At 57.2% G+C, this 19,388-nt stretch overlaps 1 protein-coding gene across 1 annotated transcript in view; it reads left to right on the top strand.

Moving 5' to 3' along the window:
- The first annotated feature begins 5,408 nt into the window (after positions 1–5,408).
- The window catches only part of LOC147663671 (uncharacterized), a 113,587-nt gene continuing 99,607 nt past the window's right edge, over positions 5,409–19,388 (top strand). The window contains exons 1-2 of the mRNA XM_086950275.1: positions 5,409–5,486; positions 17,693–17,819. Coding sequence (XP_086806401.1) covers positions 5,409–5,486; positions 17,693–17,819 — 205 coding nt within the window. The remainder of the gene's footprint in view (positions 5,487–17,692; positions 17,820–19,388) is intronic.

The following is a 19,388-nucleotide window of genomic DNA, read 5'->3' as shown; positions in this document are numbered from 1 at the left end:
GGCATCTCTTCGCTGGGTGATCTCACCGCCCCTAGCTCGCCCCTTATGTTCCCTTCATCGGTCTCTCCTTCCTCCATTGTCTGTTCATATTCCACCCCGCTTCTCTCCATTCCTTCCTGATCTTGATCCACAATGTCCCACTGTAGTATTTTGTTGCATCTCGCCATGCAGTCTTGGGACCATACGTTTCCGTCGCTCAGCAGGGCAGCCCTGTCATACACCTCCTTGACTTGGAGAGGTCTACTGTACTTGCTGTCCCCCTTTCTCTGCAGCACCGCCAACTTGACTCTCACCCATTCTCCTGCTTCTAATCCTGTGTCTCTCACGTTCCTTCTAGCGTTGTAGTGTTGTGAGTACACTGCTTGGGCTTTTTCCAAATTAGCTTGAACCACAGCTGGCGACCATTTGCTGGTCACCGTTTTCTCCTTCCATGCCCTGTTGTCCTTCGTGAATGGATCTCGGCCCCTCAATATCTGGAATGGGCTGTACCCCGTGCTCGTAGGGGTGATACGATACGCCCATATCATTTGCCAAATCTGTCTTTCCCAGTCGTTGTCTCTCATTCTTGCTGTTTGCATGGATCCCATCAGGACACGGTTAAACCGTTCCACCAGTCCATTTCCAGCTGGGTGACATATAGCTATGTGCTTCGAAATTATGCCATTTCTTTCTATGAATTTGGCCCACTTATCTGAAGTGAACTGTGGACCATTGTCACTCAGTATAAGTTTGGGGATCCCTTCCCTCAGAAAGGTGTCCGTGAGGAATTTGAGTACGGTTTCAGTGTCCATTTCTTCTTCCACTCTCTCGTCTGGCCACTTGGAGTACCTGTCCATAAGCACACACACATATTTCTGTGTTCCTTATCCATCGAGAATCGGACCTAAAATGCCAATTGATAACTCTTCCCACGGATTCGTGGGGGTGTCGTATTTGCCTAAGGCTGGCCTGAGTGGTTTTAGGGTCTTGTCCGCTTGTTGACATTGGGCACACCCCCTGACATGGCGTTCTGCTTGTATGTCCATGCCCGGCCACCAGTACCCTTCTCTGGCTCTCAATTTAGTCTTTCCAAATCCTAAGTGACCTTTGTGTAGTAGCGCCAGTAGTCTGGGGATGATTCCTCTTAGTGGTATCACCTTGTCTCCTCTGTATATGAACACCCCCTTGTCATCTACCGAGAGTTCTTCTCTCACCTCATACTGCCTCCGCAGGTTTCCATTCAGATGTTTTTTCTCGGGCCACCCACTCACTATGCATTTCACTACCTCTTGTAGATCCTGGTCTTCTCTGTAGGCTTCCTCCCATTCTTGGTTGCGGATGACCCTCTCATGATCCTCCATAAGCGCTACCATATCTTTCATGGTGTCCCCATCCTCTTCTTCCTTTTCCATCAGTGCCGCTCGGCTTAAGTAATCTGCTACCTTGTTTCTGTTTCCAGGGATGTATTCCACATCGTACCTATATTCTAGTAGCTTCAACGTCATCTTTGCAATCCTGGGCGTGGCGCTAGCACGTAAGTACCTTTACCAGAGGATTGTGGTCTGTTTTTAGCTGGAATCTTGTTCCCAATAGAAATTGTCTGTATCTGGTCATAGCCCATACCACAGCTAGCATCTCCTTCTCTATGACGCTGAATTTCTTTTCTGTTTCACTCAGCACTCGGGATGCGAAGCTCAGCGTCTCCACCACTCTTTGCCCCTGTCTTGCATCAGGACTGCTCCCAGTCCCTTGTCGCTGGCATTGGTGGTGAGGATTGTACTCCCCTGAGGGTCGTATCCCTGCAACGGTATGGCCTGCACCCCCTCTCTCTTTATGCTCTCGAACTCTCAATGAAGTCCCAGATCAGTGCGGTAGTGTCTTCCAGTCATTTCCAGCTCAGGAAGATCCGTAAAATCTCTCGCCTCCTCACCACCGAGGCCCTCACTCTGGCTCTGCTTGCGCTTGTCATTTCACGAATTGACTACGCAAACGCGCTCTATGTAGGCATCCCTGACTACCAAGCCAAGAGACTGCAGCTGATCCAAATACAGGCCGCCCGCCTCATTTTTCATTAACCCAGACATCAACATGTCCGTCCCCTCTTAAAAAGTTTACATTGGCTTCCGGTCACAGCACGCTGCAAGTTTAAACTAGGCTGCATAATTTTTAAATCCCTTGCAGGCGGAGGCCTCTCATTTATCTCTTCCCTTCTTCACCCCTATGTTCCTTCTTGTAGCCTTCGTTTGTCTCAACTGGCCTTACTGACAGTCCCCAGATTCAAGAGGAAGAAACACGGTGGCCTCAGGTTTTCTTTCCTAGCTCCTTCCTTCTGGAATGCCCTCCCCCTCTCTCTAAGGTTACCTTCCCCCTACACCAGGTTCAGATCTCTCCTTAAAACCTTTTTGTTTACTGAAGCCTACAATTAGCCCTCTATCCCCTTCTTTTCCGTTCTCTCCACACAAGCGCCAAAAAACCTTCAGGTGTTAGTCGCGCTCTACAAGAACCTTTCACATCACATCACTCTCCCTGGGCTTCCTCCGTCCATCTGAACACCGTCTTCTCTCGTGTTAACTGTCTCATATGGTGGGTCTTTGTCGCGAAGTGAGGGACAAATTTGCTATAATATTCGGCCATTCCTAAGAACGATATGACCTCTTCCTTGTTGGACGGTGGTGGTGCTTCACAGATGGCCCTCACGTTTTCCGTCTTTGGGGTGATTCCTTGTACCCCGATCTCGTGTCCTAGGTAGGTCACCCCATTCCTAGCTGGCACTTCTCCCACTCTGCCGTTAATCCTCTCTCTTCCAGCACTCGCAGAACCTTAGACAGCTTGGCATCATGATCCATTCTGTCCTTACCCATCACCAGTATGTCGTCCTGGAAGTACTGGATGCTCTCCATGTTCTTGAAGAGTTGATGCATCAATTTTTGGAATACCGCCGCCGCCGACGCCAATCCGAACGCCATCCCACAGAACTGGTAGCACCCAAGGGGTGTGATGAAGGATGTGAGTTTCCTGCTCTCCGGATGCAGCGCTATCTGATGATAGGCCGAGGTTAAGTCAATAGTGGAGTACCACTTGATTCCTCTGGTCTTTGCCAACATCTCCTCGATACGTGGTAGTGGGAACTTCTCCACCACAATGTTCTTGTTCAGTTCACGCAGGACAACGCAGAGCCTGACCTTGCCGCTTGGTTTCATCACCACCACCAATGGTGCCAGCCACTCCGCGCACGTGATAGGCTCAATTATGCCTTTCTTCTCCAGCTCCTGAAGTTCGATTTGCACCGCTTCCTTCACCACCAATGGCACATTCCTCACTCTGTGTGCTTCCGGTTTCGCATCTGTTTTCAAGATGATTTTATGCGCAAACTTCTCCAGCTTCCCTACTTTCCCGCCGAATACCCTGGGGTAGTCTTCCTTCCATTTCTCCAGGTTCAGCCATTGTTCCGGTTCCGTCAGCAAGACTTGAACTGCTCCTCCTGGGTCCAATTTGATGCCTAGGTCGCCCTGGTCCATCCATCCCAGCACCGACGGTCCCTTCTCTGAGACATACAGTTTGTAGACTGCACAGCGTCCCTTGAACTCAAACTTGAGTGGTCTAAAGCCGACCATGGATATGCGGTCTCCATTATACGATGCAGGCCTTATGTCCAGCTTCTCCAGCTCTGGGCCCAGTTGTGGCCTGAACTTCTCATTCCATACCGCCCGTTGCACTATTGTGTAGGGTGACCCCGAGTCTGCCACTATGCTGATTGGTACTCCTCCGATGTGCATGTCCAGCACTGGTTTGCTTGATCTCTTGGCGTCCACACATAACACCTGGTACTAGATACAAAGGACTGTGTCATCCTCTTCATGATCGCTTCCTTCCTGGTCATCTAGCCCCTGGTCCACAAATTTCACCTCATTCCTGGTCGCCTTCCTCCGACACACCTTCTCATAGTGTCCTACGATCCTGCAGAAAGGCACTTGGCGCGGAATGCCGGGCACTTCCTGTTGTGCGCTTCGTGCATCATGCTGCCGCACCGGTAACATGTGTTGTTGGCGCCCTTTGAATGGCCTCCAGGCGGCCCTGGATTTCCTTGCCACTTGTTCTGGCCTCTCTGTGGTGTCCCCTTTATCCTGTTTTCTCTCCTGGGGGTCTCCTCTTCAATTCTATTTACCATGGGCCTGGCTAGCGTTTCCTTTCTTGCCGCCTCTACACACCGCCTCGCCAATTCTGCCTTTTTGACGATCGCCATTACCTTCTTCAGGGAGGAGTCCCCACTGGCCCACAACTTGTCCTGTACCGCTTTACTCGTCGTGTGCATCACTATCTGATCCTTTATGAATTTGTTGTGGAAATTCGCATATTTGTACGTGGACGCCAACTTCTTGAGTGCCGCAACATATTCATAGATCGATTCCCCCACTTCCTGTTTCCGTTGTTGGAAGTTGTATCGGTCTTTTGAGACACAGACAGCTGGTCTATGATGTTCATTTAGTTCTTCTATCGCATGGGCATATACGTCGTCATCAGTATCCTGTCTCTGTTTGGGTACCAAGTTCTTGAACACCTCCAGCCCCTCCGGGCCCAAATTATGAAGCAGTATCCTCCTTTTCCTTTTACTTGTAAACGGTTCTTCATTCTCATCCTCCAACACCTCAATGTAGTTGGAAATATATTCCCTCCAGTCCTCCCACTTCATTAGGGGTTCGCCTGGTTTGGGTAGAAACGGTACGGGCGCTGTTGTGGAGGACGCCTGCGCGCACATGGTTTCGCGCTTCTCTCCTGGAGGCGTATCCTCTTGTCCCTTGGGGCTCCCTGGTGTGTTATCCTTATCCTCCCCTTCTCTTTTCGGGCTTAATGGAGTGCTTCGGGCCTCACCGCCTTCTCTGCTCCCTGAGGTCGCCAGTGCTATTCCCCCGCTGGACACGCAACAGGTTTAGGTGGTCCTTTGTCTTTGCACTGCCGTCCACTAATGGCCGTGTGGCAGCGTGCTCTGTCTGCCCTGCCGTCGTGGTTTGGTGGGTCTCCACTGCCCCTACCCTTCTTGCCTGGGCTTCCTAAGACTGGGCCCCCTTGTACCTGTTTTTTTCCGGCTGTGGGGTGCACTCTGCAGCCTGAGGACTACAATTACGGCCCTGCCTCGCTCTCTGCGTCGTGGAGTGCTGTAGAGGTGGTCTCCAGCGTTTGCTGTGCTGTGGTTGACACTACTGGTGTGTACACTCGGCACGTGGGTTCGTGTTTTTGCTGGTTCCGAATTTTTTTTTTATCTTAGGATCCGGGCCTTGTCACCATTGTACAGATGCTCTGCCTCCACAGATGACACAACAACCTTCTGGAGTCAGTATTGATTTATTTATCCAAATCGCGCAGAGAGCACCGAGCCTGCTGCCTCCCTGGCTCTGGCACCCGCACTAAAACCTTTAGCGCGCCTACACAAGATGACGGGTCGGCGTGCTATGTCATCGCGCCGACTTGAGCACTACAGCGCTAACTCTACACTTCTCTCTACACATATCGTAAGTTGAGCATTTGCTGATGTCTGGCTTACTTTTAGTTTTCATGGACGCTTTTACTCAGGCCACCTCTCTGCGCAGGCGCATTGATTGGCAGAGCAGTTTGCCGTCTCTTTTTGCACCCCCCACCCCTGTTAGTGCAGTTTACTTTAATGACTTCTTAGAGTTTCTTGGTGCTCAAATGGGTGTCATTTCGGATATTTATATGTTTAATTGCTTGATTTTTGCTTGCGAGAAAGTGTCACTCGTAATCGTTGAAATGTCACACATAATTTCACTGAAATTATTAAAATGTCACACATGGCAATCTAAAGCCTTGGCAGCTGTGAATATGAAAAAAAAACGGTGTTATTTTTGCTCAGGCAGCGTAGGAGATGCGGTCTGACAAGGCGCATGCGCAGACAGGCGCATCTGTCGCAGATGGGCGTGGCCTGCCGCGTGTCAACACACATATGACCTTCTCTGTGCCAAGAGCGTGACCGCGGGCCGCGCGATCATCCTGAGCACGCGCACTACGCATAGTTGCAATAATTAAAGCATGCGCAGACGAGCAATGTCTCTGCAGTGTGCGGTCGGCGCTCTATCATACCGCGCATGCGTAGGTTCGCGTTACTTCAGTTAAGCGCTTCTTCAGTTCAGCGCTTCTAGTTGGATCATTCACACTGAGCATGAGCAAAAGAAGAACCTTAGCTAGGCGTGGTCTGGCTGTATTCTACCGGCGACCATGCGCTGATGGGTCTGCCTCTACGCTGCGCTTCTGTCTCCTTTGCGCATGCGCGGATGTTTAGTGCCTCCGGGATGTGTCTGAGTCTCTACGCATGCGTAGTTCGTTGGTTGTGTCAAGCGTAGGCGCCAGGGTCTCTTCTGCGCATGCGTCGCCGAGGCTGATAGTTGAGGCTGCAGACACCGACCCTGACCCTTCACTCTGAGGCCTCTGAGCAGAGACACCATGAGAGGCCGAGGAGAGCAGCAGAGCCCGGGGGAGGAGAGGAGAGAGCTTTGCCCGCAGGCCCCAGGGGAGGTGAGTGCAGAGGATGAGAGAGGAGAGAGCTGTGCCCGCAGGCCCCAGGGGAGGTGAGTGCAGAGGATGAGAGAGGATAGAGCTGTGCCAGCAGGCCCCAGGAGAGGTGAGTGCAGAGGATGAGAGAGGAGAAGAGAGAGCTGTGCCAGCAGGCCCCAGGGAAGGGAGGTGAGTGCAGAGGAAGGGAGAGGAGAGAGCTGTGCCAGCAGGCCCCAGGGGAGGTGAGTGCAGAGGAGGAGAGAGGAGAGAGCTGTTCCAGCAGGCCCCAGGGGAGGTGAGTGCAGAGGAGGAGAGAGGAGAGAGCTGCGCCAGCAGGCCCCAGGGGAGGTGAGTGCAGAGGAGGAGAGAGGAGAGAGCTGTGCCAGCAGGCCCCAAGGGAGGTGAGTGCAGAGGATGGGAGAGGAGAGGAGAGAGCTGTGCCAGCAGGCCTCAGGGAGGTGAGTGCAGAGGATGAGAGAGGAGAGAGCTGTGCCAGCAGGCCCCAGGGGAGGTGAGTGCAGAGGAAGGGAGAGGAGAGAGCTGTGCCAGCAGGCCCCGGGGGAGGTGAGTGCAGAGGAAGGGAGAGGAGAGAGCTGTGTCAGCAGGCCCCAGGGGAGGTGAGTGGAGAGAGCTGTGCCAGCAGGCCCCAGGGGAGGTGAGTGCAGAGGAGGAGAGAGGAGAGAGCTGCGCCAGCAGGCCCCGGGGGAGGTGAGTGCAGAGGAAGGGAGAGGAGAGAGCTGTTCCAGCAGGCCCCAGGGGAGGTGAGTGCAGAGGATGGGAGAGGAGAGAGCTGTGTCAGCAGGCCCCAGGGGAGGTGAGTGCAGAGGATGGGAGAGGAGAGAGCTGTGCCAGCAGGCCCCAGGGGAGGTGCGTGCAGAGGATGAGAGAGGAGAGAGCTGTGCCAGCAGGCCCCAGGGGAGGTGAGTGCAGTGGATGGGAGAGGAGAGAGCTGTGCCAGTAGGCCCCAGGGGAGGTGAGTGCAGAGGAAGGGAGAGGAGAGAGCTGTGCCAGCAGGCCCCAGGGGAGGTGAGTGCAGAGGATGGGAGAGGAGAGAGCTGTGTCAGCAGGCCCCAGGGGAGGTGAGTGCAGTGGATGGGAGAGGATAGAGCTGTGCCAGTAGGCCCCAGGGGAGGTGAGTGCAGAGGATGAATGAGGAGAGAGCTGTGCCAGCAGGCCCCAGGGAGGTGAGTGCAGAGGATGGGAGAGGATAGAGCTGTGCCAGCAGGCCCCGGGGGAGGTGAGTGCAGAGGAGGAGAGAGGAGAGAGCTGTGCCAGCAGGCCCCAGGGAAGGGAGGTGAGTGCAGAGGAAGGGAGAGGAGAGAGCTGTGCCAGCAGGCCCCAGGGGAGGTGAGTGCAGAGGATGGGAGAGGAGAGAGCTGTGCCAGCAGGCCCCGGGGGAGGTGAGTGCAGAGGAAGGGAGAGGAGAGAGCTGTGCCAGCAGGCCCCAGGGGAGGTGAGTGCAGAGGATGGGAGAGGAGAGAGCTGTGTCAGCAGGCCCCAGGGGAGGTGAGTGCAGAGGATGAGAGAGGAGAGAGCTGTGTCATCAGGCCCCGGGGAGGTGAGTGCAGAGGATGGGAGAGGAGAGAGCTGTGACAGCAGGCCCCGGGGGAGGTGAGTGCAGAGGAGGAGAGAGGAGAGAGCTGTGCCAGCAGGCCCCAGGGGAGGTGAGTGCAGAGGATGGGAGAGGAGAGAGCTGTGCCAGCAGGCCCCAGGGGAGGTGAGTGCAGAGGATGAGAGAGGAGAGAGCTGTGTCATCAGGCCCCGGGGAGGTGAGTGCAGAGGATGGGAGAGGAGAGAGCTGTGACAGCAGGCCCCGGGGGAGGTGAGTGCAGAGGAGGAGAGAGGAGAGAGCTGTGCCAGCAGGCCCCAGGGGAGGTGAGTGCAGAGGATGGGAGAGGAGAGAGCTGTGTCATCAGGCCCCGGGGAGGTGAGTGCAGAGGATGAGAGAGGAGAGAGCTGTGACAGCAGGCCCCAGGGGAGGTGAGTGCAGAGGATGAGAGAGGAGAGAGCTGTGACAGCAGGCCCCAGGGGAGGTGAGTGCAGAGGAAGGGAGAGGAGAGAGCTGTGCCAGCAGGCCCCAGGGGAGGTGAGTGCAGAGGATGGGAGAGGAGAGGAGAGAGCTGTGTCAGCAGGCCCCAGGGGAGGTGAGTGCAGGAGGATGAGAGGAGAGGAGAGAGCTGCAGGCCCCAGGGGAGGTGAGTGCAGAGGATGGGGGAGGACAGAGCTGTGCCAGCAGGCCCCAGGGGAGGTGAGTGCAGAGGATGAGAGAGGAGAAAGCTGTGCCAGCAGGCCCCAGGGGAGGTGAGTGCAGAGGATGAGAGGAGAGAGCTGTGCCAGCAGGCCCCAGGGGAGGTGAGTGCAGAGGATGGGAGAGGAGAGAGCTGTGCCAGCAGGCCCCAGGGGAGGTTAGTGCAGAGGATGGGAGAGGAGAGAGCTGTGCCAGCAGGCCCCAGGGGAGGTGAGTGCAGAGGATGAGAGAGGAGAGAGCTGTGCCAGCAGGCCCCAGGGGAGGTGAGTGCAGAGGAAGGGAGTGGAGAGAGCTGTGCCAGCAGGCCCCAGGGGAGGTGAGTGCAGAGGATGGGAGAGGAGAGGAGAGAGCTGTGTTAGCAGGCCCCAGGGGAGGTGAGTGCAGGAGGATGAGAGGAGAGGAGAGAGCTGCAGGCCCCAGGGGAGGTGAGTGCAGAGGATGGGGGAGGACAGAGCTGTGCCAGCAGGCCCCAGGGGAGGTGAGTGCAGAGGATGAGAGAGGAGAAAGCTGTGCCAGCAGGCCCTAGGGGAGGTGAGTGCAGAGGATGAGAGGAGAGAGCTGTGCCAGCAGGCCCCAGGGGAGGTGAGTGCAGAGGATGGGAGAGGAGAGAGCTGTGCCAGCAGGCCCCAGGGGAGGTGGGTGCAGAGGATGGGAGAGCCAGGGGAGGTGAGTGCAGAGGATGGGAGAGGAGAGAGCTGTGCCAGCAGGCCCCAGGGGAGGTGAGTGCAGAGGATGAGAGAGGAGAGAGCTGTGACAGCAGGCCCCGGGGGAGGTGAGTGCAGAGGATGGGAGAGGAGAGAGGAGAGAGCTGTGTCAGCAGGCCCCAGGGGAGGTGAGTGCAGGAGGATGAGAGGAGAGGAGAGAGCTGCAGGCCCCAGGGGAGGTGAGTGCAGAGGATGGGGGAGGACAGAGCTGTGCCAGCAGGCCCCAGGGGAGGTGAGTGCAGAGGATGGGAGATGAGAGGAGAGAGCTGTGCCAGCAGGTCCCAGGGGAGGTGAGTGCAGAGGATGGGAGATGAGAGGAGAGAGGTGTGCCAGCAGGCCCCAGGGGAGGTGAGTGCAGAGGATGAGAGAGGAGAGAGGAGAGAGCTGTGTCAGCAGGCCCCAGGGGAGGTGAGTGCAGAGGATGAGAGAGGAGAGAGGAGAGAGCTGTGTCAGCAGGCCCCAGGGGAGGTGAGTGCAGAGGATGGGTGGAGAGGAGAGAGCTGTGCCAGCAGGCCTCAGGGGAGGTGAGTGCAGAGGATGGGAGAGGAGAGAGCTGTGCCAGCCGGCCCCAGGGGAGGTGAGTGCAGAGGATGGGAGAGGAGAGAGCTGTGCCAGCAGGCCCCAGGGGAGGTGAGTGCAGAGGAGGAGAGAGGAGAGAGCTGTGCCAGCAGGCCCCAGGGGAGGTGAGTGCAGAGGATGAGAGAGGAGAGAGCTGTGTCAGCAGGCCCCAAGGGAGGTGAGTGGAGAGAGCTGTGCCAGCAGGCCTCAAGGGAGGTGAGTGCAGAGGATGAGAGAGGAGAGGAGAGAGCTGTGCCAGCAGGCCCCAGGGGAGGTGAGTGCAGAGGATGGGTGAAGAGGAGAGAGCTGTGCCAGCAGGCCCCGGGGGAGGTGAGTGCAGAGGATGGGTGGAGAGGAGAGACCTGTGCCAGCAGGCCCCAGGGGAGGTGAGTGCAGAGGATGGGAGAGGAGAGAGCTGTGACAGCAGGCCCCGGGGGAGGTGAGTGCAGAGGAGGAGAGAGGAGAGAGCTGTGCCAGCAGGCCCCAGGGGAGGTGAGTGCAGAGGATGGGAGAGGAGAGAGCTGTGCCAGCAGGCCCCAGGGGAGGTGAGTGCAGAGGATGAGAGAGGAGAGAGCTGTGTCATCAGGCCCCGGGGAGGTGAGTGCAGAGGATGGGAGAGGAGAGAGCTGTGACAGCAGGCCCCGGGGGAGGTGAGTGCAGAGGAGGAGAGAGGAGAGAGCTGTGCCAGCAGGCCCCAGGGGAGGTGAGTGCAGAGGATGGGAGAGGAGAGAGCTGTGTCATCAGGCCCCGGGGAGGTGAGTGCAGAGGATGAGAGAGGAGAGAGCTGTGACAGCAGGCCCCAGGGGAGGTGAGTGCAGAGGATGAGAGAGGAGAGAGCTGTGACAGCAGGCCCCAGGGGAGGTGAGTGCAGAGGAAGGGAGAGGAGAGAGCTGTGCCAGCAGGCCCCAGGGGAGGTGAGTGCAGAGGATGGGAGAGGAGAGGAGAGAGCTGTGTCAGCAGGCCCTAGGGGAGGTGAGTGCAGGAGGATGAGAGGAGAGGAGAGAGCTGCAGGCCCCAGGGGAGGTGAGTGCAGAGGATGGGGGAGGACAGAGCTGTGCCAGCAGGCCCCAGGGGAGGTGAGTGCAGAGGATGAGAGAGGAGAAAGCTGTGCCAGCAGGCCCCAGGGGAGGTGAGTGCAGAGGATGAGAGGAGAGAGCTGTGCCAGCAGGCCCCAGGGGAGGTGAGTGCAGAGGATGGGAGAGGAGAGAGCTGTGCCAGCAGGCCCCAGGGGAGGTGAGTGCAGAGGATGGGAGAGGAGAGAGCTGTGCCAGCAGGCCCCAGGGGAGGTGAGTGCAGAGGATGAGAGAGGAGAGAGCTGTGCCAGCAGGCCCCAGGGGAGGTGAGTGCAGAGGATGAGAGAGGAGAGAGCTGTGACAGCAGGCCCCAGGGGAGGTGAGTGCAGAGGAAGGGAGTGGAGAGAGCTGTGCCAGCAGGCCCCAGGGGAGGTGAGTGCAGAGGATGGGAGAGGAGAGGAGAGAGCTGTGTTAGCAGGCCCCAGGGGAGGTGAGTGCAGGAGGATGAGAGGAGAGGAGAGAGCTGCAGGCCCCAGGGGAGGTGAGTGCAGAGGATGGGGGAGGACAGAGCTGTGCCAGCAGGCCCCAGGGGAGGTGAGTGCAGAGGATGAGAGAGGAGAAAGCTGTGCCAGCAGGCCCTAGGGGAGGTGAGTGCAGAGGATGAGAGGAGAGAGCTGTGCCAGCAGGCCCCAGGGGAGGTGAGTGCAGAGGATGGGAGAGGAGAGAGCTGTGCCAGCAGGCCCCAGGGGAGGTGAGTGCAGAGGATGGGAGAGGAGAGAGCTGTGCCAGCAGGCCCCAGGGGAGGTGAGTGCAGAGGATGAGAGAGGAGAGAGCTGTGACAGCAGGCCCCGGGGGAGGTGAGTGCAGAGGATGGGAGAGGAGAGAGGAGAGAGCTGTGTCAGCAGGCCCCAGGGGAGGTGAGTGCAGGAGGATGAGAGGAGAGGAGAGAGCTGCAGGCCCCAGGGGAGGTGAGTGCAGAGGATGGGGGAGGACAGAGCTGTGCCAGCAGGCCCCAGGGGAGGTGAGTGCAGAGGATGGGAGATGAGAGGAGAGAGCTGTGCCAGCAGGTCCCAGGGGAGGTGAGTGCAGAGGATGGGAGATGAGAGGAGAGAGGTGTGCCAGCAGGCCCCAGGGGAGGTGAGTGCAGAGGAGGAGAGAGGAGAGAGCTGTGCCAGCAGGCCCCAGGGGAGGTGAGTGCAGAGGATGAGAGAGGAGAGAGCTGTGTCAGCAGGCCCCAAGGGAGGTGAGTGGAGAGAGCTGTGCCAGCAGGCCTCAAGGGAGGTGAGTGCAGAGGATGAGAGAGGAGAGGAGAGAGCTGTGCCAGCAGGCCCCAGGGGAGGTGAGTGCAGAGGATGGGTGAAGAGGAGAGAGCTGTGCCAGCAGGCCCCGGGGGAGGTGAGTGCAGAGGATGGGTGGAGAGGAGAGACCTGTGCCAGCAGGCCCCAGGGGAGGTGAGTGCAGAGGATGGGAGAGGAGAGAGCTGTGACAGCAGGCCCCGGGGGAGGTGAGTGCAGAGGAGGAGAGAGGAGAGAGCTGTGCCAGCAGGCCCCAGGGGAGGTGAGTGCAGAGGATGGGAGAGGAGAGAGCTGTGCCAGCAGGCCCCAGGGGAGGTGAGTGCAGAGGATGAGAGAGGAGAGAGCTGTGTCATCAGGCCCCGGGGAGGTGAGTGCAGAGGATGGGAGAGGAGAGAGCTGTGACAGCAGGCCCCGGGGGAGGTGAGTGCAGAGGAGGAGAGAGGAGAGAGCTGTGCCAGCAGGCCCCAGGGGAGGTGAGTGCAGAGGATGGGAGAGGAGAGAGCTGTGTCATCAGGCCCCGGGGAGGTGAGTGCAGAGGATGAGAGAGGAGAGAGCTGTGACAGCAGGCCCCAGGGGAGGTGAGTGCAGAGGATGAGAGAGGAGAGAGCTGTGACAGCAGGCCCCAGGGGAGGTGAGTGCAGAGGAAGGGAGAGGAGAGAGCTGTGCCAGCAGGCCCCAGGGGAGGTGAGTGCAGAGGATGGGAGAGGAGAGGAGAGAGCTGTGTCAGCAGGCCCCAGGGGAGGTGAGTGCAGGAGGATGAGAGGAGAGGAGAGAGCTGCAGGCCCCAGGGGAGGTGAGTGCAGAGGATGGGGGAGGACAGAGCTGTGCCAGCAGGCCCCAGGGGAGGTGAGTGCAGAGGATGAGAGAGGAGAAAGCTGTGCCAGCAGGCCCCAGGGGAGGTGAGTGCAGAGGATGAGAGGAGAGAGCTGTGCCAGCAGGCCCCAGGGGAGGTGAGTGCAGAGGATGGGAGAGGAGAGAGCTGTGCCAGCAGGCCCCAGGGGAGGTGAGTGCAGAGGATGGGAGAGGAGAGAGCTGTGCCAGCAGGCCCCAGGGGAGGTGAGTGCAGAGGATGAGAGAGGAGAGAGCTGTGCCAGCAGGCCCCAGGGGAGGTGAGTGCAGAGGATGAGAGAGGAGAGAGCTGTGACAGCAGGCCCCAGGGGAGGTGAGTGCAGAGGAAGGGAGTGGAGAGAGCTGTGCCAGCAGGCCCCAGGGGAGGTGAGTGCAGAGGATGGGAGAGGAGAGGAGAGAGCTGTGTTAGCAGGCCCCAGGGGAGGTGAGTGCAGGAGGATGAGAGGAGAGGAGAGAGCTGCAGGCCCCAGGGGAGGTGAGTGCAGAGGATTGGGGAGGACAGAGCTGTGCCAGCAGGCCCCAGGGGAGGTGAGTGCAGAGGATGAGAGAGGAGAAAGCTGTGCCAGCAGGCCCTAGGGGAGGTGAGTGCAGAGGATGAGAGGAGAGAGCTGTGCCAGCAGGCCCCAGGGGAGGTGAGTGCAGAGGATGGGAGAGGAGAGAGCTGTGCCAGCAGGCCCCAGGGGAGGTGAGTGCAGAGGATGGGAGAGGAGAGAGCTGTGCCAGCAGGCCCCAGGGGAGGTGAGTGCAGAGGATGAGAGAGGAGTGAGCTGTGACAGCAGGCCCCGGGGGAGGTGAGTGCAGAGGATGGGAGAGGAGAGAGGAGAGAGCTGTGTCAGCAGGCCCCAGGGGAGGTGAGTGCAGGAGGATGAGAGGAGAGGAGAGAGCTGCAGGCCCCAGGGGAGGTGAGTGCAGAGGATGGGGGAGGACAGAGCTGTGCCAGCAGGCCCCAGGGGAGGTGAGTGCAGAGGATGGGAGATGAGAGGAGAGAGCTGTGCCAGCAGGTCCCAGGGGAGGTGAGTGCAGAGGATGGGAGATGAGAGGAGAGAGGTGTGCCAGCAGGCCCCAGGGGAGGTGAGTGCAGAGGATGAGAGAGGAGAGAGGAGAGAGCTGTGTCAGCAGGCCCCAGGGGAGGTGAGTGCAGAGGATGAGAGAGGAGAGAGGAGAGAGCTGTGTCAGCAGGCCCCAGGGGAGGTGAGTGCAGAGGATGGGTGGAGAGGAGAGAGCTGTGCCAGCAGGCCTCAGGGGAGGTGAGTGCAGAGGATGGGAGAGGAGAGAGCTGTGCCAGCCGGCCCCAGGGGAGGTGAGTGCAGAGGATGGGAGAGGAGAGAGCTGTGCCAGCAGGCCCCAGGGGAGGTGAGTGCAGAGGAGGAGAGAGGAGAGAGCTGTGCCAGCAGGCCCCAGGGGAGGTGAGTGCAGAGGATGAGAGAGGAGAGAGCTGTGTCAGCAGGCCCCAAGGGAGGTGAGTGGAGAGAGCTGTGCCAGCAGGCCTCAAGGGAGGTGAGTGCAGAGGATGAGAGAGGAGAGGAGAGAGCTGTGCCAGCAGGCCCCAGGGGAGGTGAGTGCAGAGGATGGGTGAAGAGGAGAGAGCTGTGCCAGCAGGCCCCGGGGGAGGTGAGTGCAGAGGATGGGTGGAGAGGAGAGACCTGTGCCAGCAGGCCCCAGGGGAGGTGAGTGCAGAGGATGAGAGAGGAGAGAGCTGTGCCAGCAGGCCCCGGGGGAGGTGAGTGCAGAGGATGAGAGAGGAGAGAGCTGTGCCAGCAGGCCCCAGGGGAGGTGAGTGCAGAGCATGAGAGAGGAGAGAGCTGTGCCAGCAGGCCCCAGGGGAGGTGAGTGCAGAGGATGGGAGAGGAGAGAGCTGTGCAAGCAGGCCTCAGGGGAGGTGAGTGCAGCAGGATGGGTGGAGAGGAGAGAGCTGTGCCCGCAGACCCCAGGGGAGGTGAGTGCAGCAGGATGGGTGGAGAGGAGAGAGCTGCGCCAGCAGGCCCCAGGGGAGGTGAGTGCAGAGGATGGGAGAGGAGAGAGCTGTGCCAGCAGGCCCCGGGGGAGGTGAGTGCAGAGGATGAGAGAGGAGAGAGCTGTGCCAGCAGGCCCCAGGGGAGGTGAGTGCAGAGGATGGGTGGAGAGGAGAGAGCTGTGCCAGCAGGCCCCGGGGGAGGTGGGTGCAGAGGATGGTAGAGGAGAGAGCTGTGCCAGTAGGCCCCAGGGGAGGTGAGTGCAGAGGAAGGGAGAGGAGAGAGCTGTGCCAGCAGGTCCCAGGGGAGGTGAGTGCAGAGGATGGGAGATGAGAGGAGAGAGGTGTGCCAGCAGGCCCCAGGGGAGGTGAGTGCAGAGGATGAGAGAGGAGAGAGGAGAGAGCTGTGTCAGCAGGCCCCAGGGGAGGTGAGTGCAGAGGATGAGAGAGGAGAGAGGAGAGAGCTGTGTCAGCAGGCCCCAGGGGAGGTGAGTGCAGAGGATGGGTGGAGAGGAGAGAGCTGTGCCAGCAGGCCTCAGGGGAGGTGAGTGCAGAGGATAGGAGAGGAGAGAGCTGTGCCAGCCGGCCCCAGGGGAGGTGAGTGCAGAGGATGGGAGAGGAGAGAGCTGTGCCAGCAGGCCCCAGGGGAGGTGAGTGCAGAGGAGGAGAGAGGAGAGAGCTGTGCCAGCAGGCCCCAGGGGAGGTGAGTGCAGAGGATGAGAGAGGAGAGAGCTGTGTCAGCAGGCCCCAAGGGAGGTGAGTGGAGAGAGCTGTGCCAGCAGGCCTCAAGGGAGGTGAGTGCAGAGGATGAGACAGGAGAGGAGAGAGCTGTGCCAGCAGGCCCCAGGGGAGGTGAGTGCAGAGGATGGGTGAAGAGGAGAGAGCTGTGCCAGCAGGCCCCGGGGGAGGTGAGTGCAGAGGATGGGTGGAGAGGAGAGACCTGTGCCAGCAGGCCCCAGGGGAGGTGAGTGCAGAGGATGAGAGAGGAGAGAGCTGTGCCAGCAGGCCCCGGGGGAGGTGAGTGCAGAGGATGAGAGAGGAGAGAGCTGTGCCAGCAGGCCCCAGGGGAGGTGAGTGCAGAGCATGAGAGAGGAGAGAGCTGTGCCAGCAGGCCCCAGGGGAGGTGAGTGCAGAGGATGGGAGAGGAGAGAGCTGTGCAAGCAGGCCTCAGGGGAGGTGAGTGCAGCAGGATGGGTGGAGAGGAGAGAGCTGTGCCCGCAGACCCCAGGGGAGGTGAGTGCAGCAGGATGGGTGGAGAGGAGAGAGCTGCGCCAGCAGGCCCCAGGGGAGGTGAGTGCAGAGGATGGGAGAGGAGAGAGCTGTGCCAGCAGGCCCCGGGGGAGGTGAGTGCAGAGGATGAGAGAGGAGAGAGCTGTGCCAGCAGGCCCCAGGGGAGGTGAGTGCAGAGGATGGGTGGAGAGGAGAGAGCTGTGCCAGCAGGCCCCGGGGGAGGTGGGTGCAGAGGATGGTAGAGGAGAGAGCTGTGCCAGTAGGCCCCAGGGGAGGTGAGTGCAGAGGAAGGGAGAGGAGAGAGCTGTGCCAGCAGGCCCCGGAGGAGGTGAGTGCAGCAGTATGGGTGGAGAGGAGAGAGCTGTGCCAGCAGGCCCCAGGGGAGGTGAGTGCAGTAGGATGGGTGGTGAGGAGAGAGCATCACTGTGTCCCCATATAGAAGAAGGAGCTCTTTCTGAAGTGCCTTCTGATCCAATATCGGAGCAATTTCTTAAAAAATAGCTGGCTGCTTGTGAAATACTGCTGTCGTTTCCTGCAGCCTTGTCCAGAAATGCATTCCAATCACAGCTTTCCAGTTCCCATTTTCCTCTTTTAGCTGCTGAGATCAGCCCTCCATAACTTCAGCTGTTATATGGGTTGGGAGTGGGAGGCTCATTTTGCTCTGGTATTGACCTGTTATTTATTGGCATGTGGTTGAATTGGTGACTTTGTTCATCAGCTTTGCACTGTCTGCAGGATATCTGTCTGGAAGCCTCAAACCTCTCGTGTTCTGTTGACGAAGCGGCCCATGCCATGTTTAATCCCAATATCTAATCCTGAAATGTTAGTCCTTAAAGGAGGAAGGGGCTCCATACTTTCCACGGAGGCCACTCTGGCTACTTGAACATCACTTCCTCATTGTTCTTTCAGATAGGTTTGCGGAATGTAAACACCACATACATATGTACATATTTATTCAAAAAGTGGTCTGAAAAAATGGGGAATAGCTAAAAGAGCTAAAAGAAGCTATAAAAGTATAAACCCATTACCCATACTTGGATTAGTGTTTCTGTCCAGTAATGATGTGATTGTCATTTACTGGACATTTGTTTCTGTTGTGAAGGGATTCCAAACTGAGTTTTTGTTTGCTGAAACTTGTATAGTCCTGTGTTCTGTTTTAAGCGAGTTTTGGATTTCTCAAGTTGCCGCTGACGGGCTGAAGGCGTTAATCTGGACTTAGAGTTGCTTCAGAGTGGGGGAGTCAGTCTTCTTCTGGTATCTTTTGAAACTGTGAACACTTGCAAACGCTAGTCTGTGTGACAGAAATATGCGGCCTGTGGTGTGCTAGACTGAACTCTGTGCTCTGATGCTTGCTCTTCCAGGCCCCGCTGACGTTCTGCCATGTCGCCGCTTGTTTCTCTGACGAAGAGTGGGAGCTGCTCCAGTGCTGGCAGAAGGAGCTGTACAAGAAGGTCATGAAGGAAATCCAGCTGGCCTTCAGCTCTCTGGGTAAGATGACCCTGGTTCGCTTAGGGTACCAGTATGTACTGTACGAAGAGCCCTGCTCAAGATGTGCAGAAATTTCTGCTTTTTTTATAAGAATAGATTACTTTATACTCCCTCATCATTCTGTTTCATGGTTTCATCGTGTATCATATTTAGATGAGGCATATCAGGTTGCATCCATGTTAGAATTTAAGGATGACCAGTTACTAAGATTTAAACCTTCAGTGTAGTCTATTCGGCGAATAGACTACACTGAAGGTTTGAATGTTTCCCGACGTGACGGGAGGAGACGAGTTCAAAAGACTCAATGGCTCCCTGATGAAGAGGAATTAAAGCTTGAAATGCATTGAAGCGTAGAATATGGAGCGTAATGAAAATTAATAATGTTTCAAAAATATGGAAGATGAAAAGTCACATGCAAATGAAAAGAGTTCATTAAAAGACCACAATGTGGTATTGGGTTCCCAAGGCCTACATGCTCCGCAGAATACCCACTTACACCAAAAGAACTGTTGGCACGGAAACTGAAAAGTACAAAAGACAAGTTTATTAAGACCCCATGGGGTGGTGGTACATTCCTACAGCACCCTTCGGCAATGCAAGAAGTATCACACCGAACTTCGGTGCGAGTCCCTCTTTTATACAGTTTTCAAACAAGAGAAAGGTAGGCGGTACATGGTTACAGAGGTTAGGTACATATATGGTCATTTTTGGAGCACAGCCAACTCATGGGAGGGGTTACAACTCCACTGGTCAGTTTGGCGGAACATTCCTAAGGGGTGACTGGTCAGTCGGAACTGCGCATGTACAGGCTTGACTGTTACTAAAAATAGCCTGTTGCTGGGCAAACTCAAGTGGTCAGTGGCACGGACAAAGGACTAAAGGGCATGCTGACCACGAGGCCGCTCATTCCCTAAAATGGCCGCCGTAACATACAAAATGGCGTTTTCGAATAAGGCCAAGTTAAGGGAAATAACGTGTAGCAAAGCTAAGCGCTAACCCAGCCATCGTCAAATTACGACAGACGACCCTTTTAGCGTTTAGCTGAAGCTACCTCATAATGGACATAGTCGGGATACTCATCTTCTATATCAATTGACATAATTTGAGCCACTTCTTTATGAAGCCTCAATTCATTTTGGGCAAGAGCTCGTCTAGATGGAATACAAGCTGATAAACACATAGAACATAATGCAGATCCACATTGTATACATAAACACAAGAAGAATAATATCCCAACTATGATACATAAGATTGTCAATAGCTTCCAGCCCCATGTACTAAGCATTGACCAGAACCACCCCGAGAAGGTCCATGTACCATTGTCCGGATGTATCTCAGCAGCAATTTTGTGTAATTTAGATATGGCATCATATACAGATGGTGAATTGTCTGGAACGTAAACACAACAGCTACTTCCGATAATTCTACATGCCCCCCTCGATCGGCTAGAACTACATGTAGAACCATCCGGTTCTGGAGCGTGACAATTCTAGATATTTGAAGCTCTTCAGTTATATTCCCCAATGCAAAAGCAGTATCATTAGCTACAGCCTCAACAACACGGGTCAG

The sequence above is a fragment of the Lissotriton vulgaris genome, unplaced genomic scaffold (assembly GCF_964263255.1).
Source record: "Lissotriton vulgaris unplaced genomic scaffold, aLisVul1.2 SCAFFOLD_1924, whole genome shotgun sequence".
Classification (NCBI taxonomy): domain Eukaryota; kingdom Metazoa; phylum Chordata; class Amphibia; order Caudata; family Salamandridae; genus Lissotriton; species Lissotriton vulgaris.
Note: the sequence above shows the minus strand (reverse complement) of the source record. Positions and strands in the feature narration are given on the sequence as shown.